Source organism: Berghia stephanieae, chromosome 3 (genome assembly GCF_034508935.2).
Source record: "Berghia stephanieae isolate SIO BIC M18660-M18661 chromosome 3, UCSD_Bste_1.3, whole genome shotgun sequence".
Taxonomy (NCBI): Eukaryota; Metazoa; Mollusca; class Gastropoda; order Nudibranchia; family Aeolidiidae; genus Berghia; species Berghia stephanieae.
In genome coordinates this window covers 85,595,692-85,605,691 of record NC_088362.1, presented here as the reverse complement: position 1 = coordinate 85,605,691, position 10,000 = coordinate 85,595,692, and the positions used below count along the sequence as shown (strand labels likewise).

At 35.6% G+C, this 10,000-nt stretch overlaps 1 protein-coding gene across 6 annotated transcripts in view; it reads left to right on the top strand.

The window, feature by feature from the left end:
- The window catches only part of LOC144968691 (UPF0764 protein C16orf89 homolog), a 73,239-nt gene that overhangs the window by 21,936 nt on the left and 41,303 nt on the right, over positions 1–10,000 (top strand). For 3 of the 6 annotated variants that reach the window (XM_078907271.1, XM_078907275.1, XM_078907276.1), the window contains one exon: positions 2,249–2,534. In XM_078907271.1, the coding sequence (XP_078763397.1) occupies positions 2,249–2,534 (286 nt within the window). Of the gene's footprint in view, positions 1–1,322; positions 1,462–2,248; positions 2,535–10,000 lie in introns of those variants that run through there. The other 3 variants (XM_078907272.1, XM_078907273.1, XM_078907274.1) reach the window with 2 other exon arrangements.

Sequence of the window (10,000 nt, the reverse complement as noted above, 5' to 3'; positions counted from 1 at the left end):
AGCTGGTTTTAATCTCTCAAATATTTTGTAATAAAATAGGTCTTAATATTTGTCTTAAAAGTAGCTTCTGTATTGCATTTTCGTAGAGTCAACATTTAACGGTCTAAATGAAAATGTGTTTTGTCGGCGTACGGCCAAATACTAATAAAGGGAGTGATAGTTTTCATTGACAATCTGCCTGGTGTTATTATTGTATTATCAGGCTATCCATCGGATCTTGCGCCACTGAGCACAATGTTCATTATTTAATGTTCCAGAATAATTCATGCTGTTATGTTAATTGGTTGACCCAAATGTCAGACATTTTGCCTAATTGATAACTGTTGCTGGTATGATCAATATAATGTAATAATCTGTGTTATGATGCAGTTACGCAATGGGAGCGATTTATATTCAGGTTCTCGTCCAACCGAGTCAACGATCACGTGATTTTTTTTTTTTGCTGCTCAATGGTTGGATATTTCTTAATAGATATGCGCACCCAGCTTTGTTTATGAAAGTTGTAACATACCCATGAGTCAAGCTGAACAAAATGACCAATTGTGATATTGGATATTTCAAAAGCTGGGAACACTTTTTATCAGGTAGTTCATTTGGGCACATTTTTCAATGTGACCAATGACTCGAGCACACGGAAAAATAATAAAATTGACACACAGTCACCTTTGCGGTTGCCAGTTAATGGGTTTTCAATACATTCTAGAACATTAGGAAAATATGTCTCAGCTTATCATCAAAGACATTTTTTAAACGTACCACATCGTTTGCTTTATTAATAGAATAGCACTTCGGTGCCATGACCAGGGAAAACGTTAATTTCCACGTACCCGGTCACAGATCAAACTCAATAATGATTGCCAGATATCAACACCACACAAAATAATATTATTTGCCAATAAAGTTTCATTTACGAATAGTAAGTAGGCCTATCCGGGAATTTCTTGGAAACTCACTTCAAAAGCTTTAAGGGCCATATAACTAGTTTATTCCTCGATAAGATGATAGTGATAGACTGTCGCAAAGTACTTTCCGCCAGATATATTAACCTCAGCTACTAAATGACAAATTGAATGGACAAGAAGTCAGGAAAAATCTTGAGCTCAAACTCTGAGCTTTCATGACCTTAGGGAGACTCATTGTTACTTGCTACATGTGGTGCCAGGTACCACATAGGGCTTCTATATTTTACAGTCTCTACCCCTATCTCTTTATGACTTTGGTTCCTTTCTGACCCCATGTTAATTATCGAACAACATTCCTCTCCTACTGAACTGAACGTCTCCAGCTGGTTTTCGACATGCCTCTTTTTCTCTTTCCCTCAGGTGCCCATGCCATTGCAGTCAATCTGCCCGGTGTCATTGTATTATCAGGCTAACCATCAGATCTTGCGCAACTGAGCTTAATATTCATTATTTGATTTATTCCTCAACGCGTGACACGTGTCCTATGAACTTACGGTGGGTAAGATGTGATTTTTATAATCTAACTGGACTTACTCGACCTAGTGTTATCTTCCATCAGCAACCGCATACGACTTCCAAATGGCAAGAACAGCTCAGTTGCCCCTGTCTCGCATTGTGCTCATGAGGTTTTAACTCGTTTTGAAATCGAACATATATTATATGTGACTCATCTCTTCCTTTTGGTATTTTGTTGGAAGGAACCAGACGGAGAAAAGAAGACTGAAAATAAATATGACGGGAGTCAGGAAGGAAGTTGAAGTTTATTGATGTTTAAAGGACAGAACTTAATGTCCTCAATTAGGATATTCATTTTAATCCAAATTTTATAAGTTGAACTTTAAATTAACTTGTAAGTGTCATTTAACCTCTGCCATCGTGTACTTATTTGCAGGTCTGATAACCCAAATTGTTATGGGCCCACTGTTTTAATGGAACTACTCTCAAAACAAGGCAAAATATCCATTATGACATTGTTAAATTAAGCCCAAAAGTGCGTTTGGTTATCAGACCTGCTAATATGTGCACGTAGACCTCGGCATATTATTTCCTTTTAGATACGATTGGCCAAATTTGTTCTCTTAAAGTCGCCTCAATAATTTTAAGGGCAATTGGCTAAAATTTTGGCTTTTTCTTCTTAGAGCGTTTTTTAAAAAAATGTTTTTGTTTTGTTTCAGAATAATAAAATGCCAGGGGTTCATAGGCTGAAATGTCTTGGATTCATCTCACTATTACCCAAAAAAAAATCTCCGTATTGATTTAATGTTTCTAATTTCATTTTTTTCCAGGCAAATTGTGACAAGAAGAAGACACTACAAATAGATAAAGAATTCAATTTGCTTTCCTGTGAAAGAATGTATCTCGATCACATTATTTCATTTTATTCGAGGTTGGTAATTGTCTTTTTCTTTTGGGGAGCATTCATCAATGTTGGTGCCTCTGCTGTAAACAGCAGAGAGATTGGTGATCTTCTCGAAAGGACGCTGTCTTCTTTGGATAAAATGTTGTTATTCTTTGGAGATGATTTTGCCTCTGTCAATGTTGATGGGCTGTTCGGAATTCGTGTAGGACAAGGTAAGGCGAATGCTTTTCTATCAAATGTTATTGTCAAAACTATTTCTTCACAAAAATTGTTTTCAGTCACTCATAGTATCAAAATTCACTTGTAAAAATATTGAGCCACTAGTCTGGTTGCCAAACCATGAACCCCCCCCCCCCCCCCCGCCCCCCAAAGGCGTCCGCAACTTTTTTTGTGGGCATTTAATCAAATTTAAACATCTCTAGACTAAATATATGAAAAGTACTACCTTGAGCATATTGAGTAATTTAGAGAAATTACGTCACAAAGGTCACGAAAAGGTCATTTTTTTAAATCCCCAAAAAATAATTTTATATTATACAGAATGAACGGTTTAGTCGAATCAAGTGCAAAAATACATCTATTTTTATTAATTGACCGAATAGTTGACAAATTATTAGCAATCTAAATATCCAAAAGGCCAATGTCACTGATAAGGTCGTCTCGTGAAATAAACCAAATGTTGCCGTGTTTGGTATCAAATTAAGTCTTGGCAGTAACGTTGTAGACATTCCAAGATTAAAGTACGTGTTTGGGTTATAAACACAAGCTTTAATTCAATAGTTTTACAAGCTTGTCTTAACCCTCTCCTTACCGATAATTTTCAGTATATTTCCAGAATGGCAGACTTATCTAGCAGAAAAATTGATTTTATAGACTCAAACAATTTCTCTACAATCAAACTTTTTGTTCTTATAAATTAAACAAAGACCATTCTTCAAAGTTGGTGACGTACAAAATAAATCTGTATAAGAAAAATGTATATTGTGTCGTAACAAATGTGACGATTTTGCTGTAGGTGGTTAGGAGAGGATTTAAACCAACGACAACTCTGAACTAGGAGGACGAGACGGGCTGCCTGTTATGCCCTATAATGCATTCTCCTTTTTACATCTCAGTATGGTGAGAAAATGTGAGTGAAGATATTTTTTCAAGAACTCAACATTGCGCCACCAAAATTCACATGATTACAAATAACCCTATTAACATGACATCAGCCTTTGTTTCAAGTCATCTCGAAGTCCCTGCTGTTTTGGGGTGTTTTTTTTTACCAGTGCCAGCAAATGACTGTTTTCTTTCGTCTTCCTTTTTTTTTTTTTTGGGGGGGGGGGGGGGGGGCTTTGTATTCTTGTGGTATAACACTCGTCCTTGACCCATAAGTTTCCTGTCTTGAGTTCTCCTGAGTACGGCGTAAAGTAGAGTCCTTGGAAAAGGTTCTTAACTCACATTATCTCCCTGCACTTAGGTGTAAAATGAGTATCTAAGTCGGTAACAGCATCCTCTGTTGAAAAAAAAATTGCAATAGCGCATTAAAAGTATTGTGTTTCGTCTCATATGTTAATGTTCAGTGTTGCGAATAACTTGGGGCCTCTATGTTCACTTTCAGTGGATATGGTTCTATATTAAAAACTTTTTAAGATAACTAATTTTTTGGTGGAATTATAAAACCATTATATTATGAAACAAAAATCAATATGAAAGCTTTGGTAACAAACATACGTGCTGAACAATGAATATTTCGAGGCCAAAACTGTTTATTAATTGTCATGTAGCCTTAGTATTAATTTATAAGAATAAGAAACTTCCCGAAAGATTTTATTGGTCCCAGAGTCTTCGTTAATTGATCATATCTTGCAAATATTCAAATAGGGAAAGGAAGGTGTTGATTTTATAATTTAAAACAAGTAAATACTGTTGTCTTTTTTCACGTGACTAAGGTAATTATTGTACTAATAATAATAATAATAATAATAATATAATAATAATAATAATAATAATAATAATAATAATAATAATAATAATAATAATAATAATGATAATGATAATGATAATAATAATAATAATAATAATAATAATAATAATAATAATAATAATAATAATAATATATAATAATAATAATAATAATAATAATAATAATGATGATTGTCATGGTCTCAAGTGAGTAAAGAGCTACTCGACTATGCATAAAGATATATGTAGAATGAGGCCCCAGAATTTACTAGTTACTATAAATGAAAAACAATTAACGATTTGTTTACAATGAAATAAAAATAATGATGAAATTTAATTAAAAGAGATAAACAGTGATCGTGGCAGTTACAAATAGAGATATGAATATTTTACGTAACTTATGATAATATGTCAGGTTTGTAAGTTTACGTTTCCAGGCAGTTGATGGGCTTGGATGATCTATTCCTCTGATAACAGGATCGGACTCGTAAAATTCCACTTCCAGGCAATTGGTAATGGTTTAATATGTAATCCTTTGACAGCGGGCTCGGGTTTGATCCTTGAAGTTTATACAATCAAAGTTAAAAGCTCCGGCGTCTTAATGGTGTAGATATAATATCTACAAAGTCCCAAAAGATAAAAATCTTACAGTATATAGAAGGAATAGAGCGACTGGCCGTCCGGCATAGATTGTGAAGAGAAGTGAGTGTCAAATGTTAGACCTATCAGCTTTTATAATAAGTGGCTACGTGACAGAATGTAGAACGAAAAGTATTCACTAATTAGAAATTAATTCGAGGGAAGGCTATAAAAGGAAAGACGATCTAATATTAGAAGGTAAAGTTTATCTAAGCCTACCGAAATATAACTGGAGTGAGATGAATTCAGTTCTTAATAAAATAAAATTTAATAAGATAATTGTGAACAACCTTTACTGTGACACCCCCCACCCACGTTTAAAATATACTCTTTAACCATTATGGGAAAGATAGATTTTACAAACGGAAGTAAATTTACTATCATGATACTCTAGCATTAATCCATTGTTATGATTTGTGCTACAATTAAATTATTTATTAACTAGACATGGAAATGTTTATATTAACGTAGGTATATGAATGGGTGACAATAACAATGAAAGATTGTGATTACAAATCATTGTGATGAACAACATGATGGCAATGTGATTACAAATCATTGTGATAAACAATAGTGATGGCAATGAAGCATGATTTAAGTCGATGATATGAAGGTAATTTACTGAATGAAATGAATGAAAATGTAAATGGAATATTGACATTTCAATTATTAATCATAAATGAGTGAAAATTCATAACAATAATAGATAAAGAGAAGATTTCCCAAATCATGAATGGGTATGGTATATATATCCAAACAATACTCAATGCTACATTAAGTTGGGTCATCATGTTTACAAATAAAATTATCGAAATTGTGCGTTCTGATTTGGCATAATTTTCGAGGTAACTAACAGTATGCATGGGAGGTTAATTTATACCCTTCTCTCGTGTTTACACTAATCGAGAAAGTAGGTCGGCGTGAATATTTTCACAGCCTGGTATGTGAGAGATACTGAAAGTGTAATTTTGCAAAAATAGACTCCACCTTAGTACTCTACTATTATTCATTTTGTTATTTCTTATGTACGTGAGTGGTTTATGGTCCGTTTCGACCACAAACTCTTTTAGCAGTAGATATCTGCTGAATGTCTTTAAAGCAAAGACGATGGCCAGTCCTTCACGCTCTATTACAGAGTATCGTGATTCTCTGTCCAATAATTTTCTGCTTGCATATAAGCAAGGCATTAGAGTTCCCTCATGTTCCTGCGATGCCCTTATCAGACGCGTCAGTTTTACAACAAATTCTTTTGACATGTCGGGTAATTTAAGAATTGGTTCTGAACAGAGTAATGCCTTTAATTGGTTAAAGCTATTCTGACACGCTTCTGTCCAAACAATTTTGTTCGGTGACCCATTCTTTGTCAGATTTGTTAGCGGTTGTCGCGATGTGCGCGAAGTTGTAAATGTATTTCCTGTAAAAATTTAGGAGCCCAAGTACTTTGCGTACTTCTTTTTTTGTCTTAGGTGGTTGCAATTGTGCGATTTTTGTTTGTTTTTCTGTCTCGGGTGTCTGTGTCCCATGACCAACGGTATGACCGAGAAAATCAATTTTGTAAAATGCAATGCTTGTTTTTGACGGTTTTGTTGTTAAAGAATTACGTTTTAATGCTTCAAGCACTAATTCTAAGGTTGTCATGTGATCAGTCCATGAGTTTGAGAAAATACATGCGTCGTCGAAGTATGAGAGTGTAGACGGGATGTCTTTTAATAACATACGCATCATTCTTTGGAATGTCGATGCGGCTGTCGATAATCCAAATGGCATATAGTTAAATTCTAACAATCCTAATGGTGATTGAAATGCTGTGTATTTCTTACATGATTCTTTCAGTGGAATCTGCCAGTAACCTCTAGAAAGATCACATTTTGTCATGTATTTTGCTTGAGATAAGGCAGCAAATAAATTCTCTTGATTTGGTATTGGTTCTGCATCAAACACTGTTGCTTCATTTAATTTGCGAAAGTCGATACATAGCCTTATCGATCCGTCTTTCTTTTTCACTACTACTATTGGTGATGAGTATGGGTTTGAAGAATATCTAACTATTCCTGTATCTAGCATATCCTTAACTTCCTTTTCAACTTGTTCTCGTGCGTGAAATGGAATAGGATAGTTTTTCACGTTGATAGGGGTAGATGTGGTTAACTTTATGTCGTGTTCCACTAATGTTGTATGTCCGGGTGCGTCTGTAAAGAATGACTGGTACTTTTCTAATAATGACCTGATTTCTCGTTTCTGACATTCGTTTAGTTGAGGATTGATTGTGACGTCATTAATTGTACTATTTTTAGAGTTACCGTGTTGTGGGGTGTGTTGTAGTTCGACATCATCGCTGTGAGTTTCGATGATTAATCCTACATTTGCAGCTTCAACATGGTTAAATATTGGTTGTGATAATCTGCCTCTATCGAAATATTTTTTTAGCATGTTTGCATGGAATGTCTTTGTTGTGTTGTTAATTTTAATCTCGTAATTAACATTAGATTTTACTGCTGTTATTTTGAATGGTCCTTTCCATGTAGCTAAAAGTTTACTCGAGTCATCGGGTAAGAGTATTAGTACTTTGTCACCAATCTCAAATTTTCTTGACTTGCTTTTTCTATCGGAGTATTCCTTGTATTTCTCTGCTTTTTTAGTGACGGATTCCTGTGCTAGCTTACACGTGTCCTCTATTCTGTCTTTCAGGTTTCTTACATATTCGTAAGCAAACATAATTTCGTTATTGTCCTCCTCATTCCTTTACAAATGTCGGCTACTATATTGATCGGGCCGCGAGGTGATCGTCCATACATCAACTCAAATGGGGAGTAGCCTGTAGATTCTTGGGGTATTTCTCTATATGCAAATAGGATTGCTGGTAAGTATCTGTCCCAATCATCTGGTTTTTCTGCTGACACTTTTCTTAACATATTCTTTAGAGTGCCATTAAATCTTTCACAAAGACCATTTGCTTGGGGGTGGTAGGGAGTTGTGAATGAGTGTTGGATTCCCATGAGTTTCATGGTTTCATGCATCATATGTGATGTAAATTGGGGTCCATTGTCCGACAGTATCTCATTTGGTATGCCTATTCTAGTAAAAATTGTCATCAATGCTTCAGCGATGTGATCCGATGTAGTTGATTTCAATGCTATCGCTTCTGGCCACCTGGTTGCGTAATCGACTAGTGTTAGTATGTGTGTATGGTTTCTATCTGATTTTGTTAAAGGGCCTATAATGTCAATTGCAACTTTTTGAAAAACTTTTTCAATAACTGGGGTTGTCTCTAATGGCAATCTCGGTATTCTGCCTTTTGCGACTCTTCTTTGGCATGTGTCACACGATTTCACATATTCTCGGACGTCTTTAGTAATTCCAGGCCATGTGAAATTCTCGGATATTCTCTTCAATGTGGAAGAGCTCCCAAGATGTCCAGAAGTTATTGAATCGTGCGCTATTCCAAGGATTTTGTTTCTGTAAATACTCGGCGTGACCAGTTGTTTAGCTATTTTGTTTCTTTTCCTATGTAACCTGAACAGAATATCTTTTTCAATGGTGTATTCAACTTTTGATTTCGTCCCTTTGTTTGCGATATTGAAATATGATGTTAAAGTCGGGTCCTTTTTCTGTTCTTCAATGAACGTGTTCCTGTCAAATTGTTGTGGTTCTAGAGAAATAGTCATTGGCTTCTCTGTTGTCTTAGTCATATTTCTTGTTTCTGCTAGACAAGCTGTTTCTTGGGTTAATGACCATTCTTTTACATCTGTTGGGTTGTCTTTAAGACCTTTTATATTGCCAACAATAACATCAGCGACGGGGTTGGGAAGTATACAGCATTCCACTATTCCTGTATAGTATGGGGTTTCTATGTACACATTAGCTGTTTCAAAGGTTTCGACTGTGCCACTGAATGTGATGCATTGTACCGTTTTTCCAGTTTTGTCTTCGTCATTGATCAAAGATGCGTTTATTCCTACTGTACTGCATCCTGTGTCTCTCCATATTTTGCAATCAGTTCCATTAGCTTTGCCTTCACAAAAAAATAGCGATCCTGATTTGTGAGTTTGTGTTAAAAGTGACATACCTTTCACGCAATACACATTTATATTTTCTCCTGACATTACTCGTGTCTGATTATTTACACTTGTTTGGAGTGATGCATTTGCAGTTTCTTTTGGATATCCCACGATTTTGTAACATTTGTCTGCTGTGTGGCCTTTCATTCCACAATATTGACATTTAATTATAGGTTTGTTGGTTTTCTTATACTCAGTATTATTGTCAGTGCTATTTCTTGTTTTGTTTTGATAGGGTCGGCTATGGTCTCTATTGAACTGTTTGTTCCATGGTTTGTTACTATGGTCATCCTGTTTCACTTGCGTGTTCCGAGTGATTGATCGGCTCGTTCTATTTGAGTACTGAACTTTAGGTGTACCTGGACTCTGAGCAGCGGCAGCGTAGTATGGTTCCTTCAATGTTCTGCTAAGGGGTGTCAATGGATGTGCGCTGTTAAAGTTTTCTGCGTAGATTTTTAATTTGTCCAAGTTTTCTGGCTTTCTCTCTTTAAAGAATGCGACTAAATCTGGGTTGCAAGCTTGATAGATTCGATTCTTCAGCGTGAGATAGTAAAGGCCTGCAAAGTCGTCTTGTTTTACGTTTGCCAACTCAAGCCGCCGATTTAGAAATTGAGTAATTCGGTTCACGAATGTATTAAAGTCTTCTCCACTTTCCGGTTTTGCAGTGTGAAACCTTTCCTGGTAACCATCTTCCGTTAATCTAAATCTTTTTAGTAGAGCGTCTTTAATTTTTCCATAGTCATCTGCATCTTCAGTTGTTAAGGTATAGAAAACTTTTAGCGGTTCTCCAGATAAGCAGTTAATCAAGGCTGTGGCCCATTTGCTTTCTGGCCAACGATAACCTTTAGCCTGAACTTCGAATCGGTGTAAGAAGGATTCTAGACAGTCTGAGCGTTCATCGTATGTTGGCATGCGTGGAAGTTTCACGAAAAATTCATCACTATTATTATGTTTTCTTTCATGACCGGTTTTTGTTTTTTCAATTTCCAGCATCATTTGGGTCCTTTTGGTTTCTTCTTCTGCTAAAGCTATTT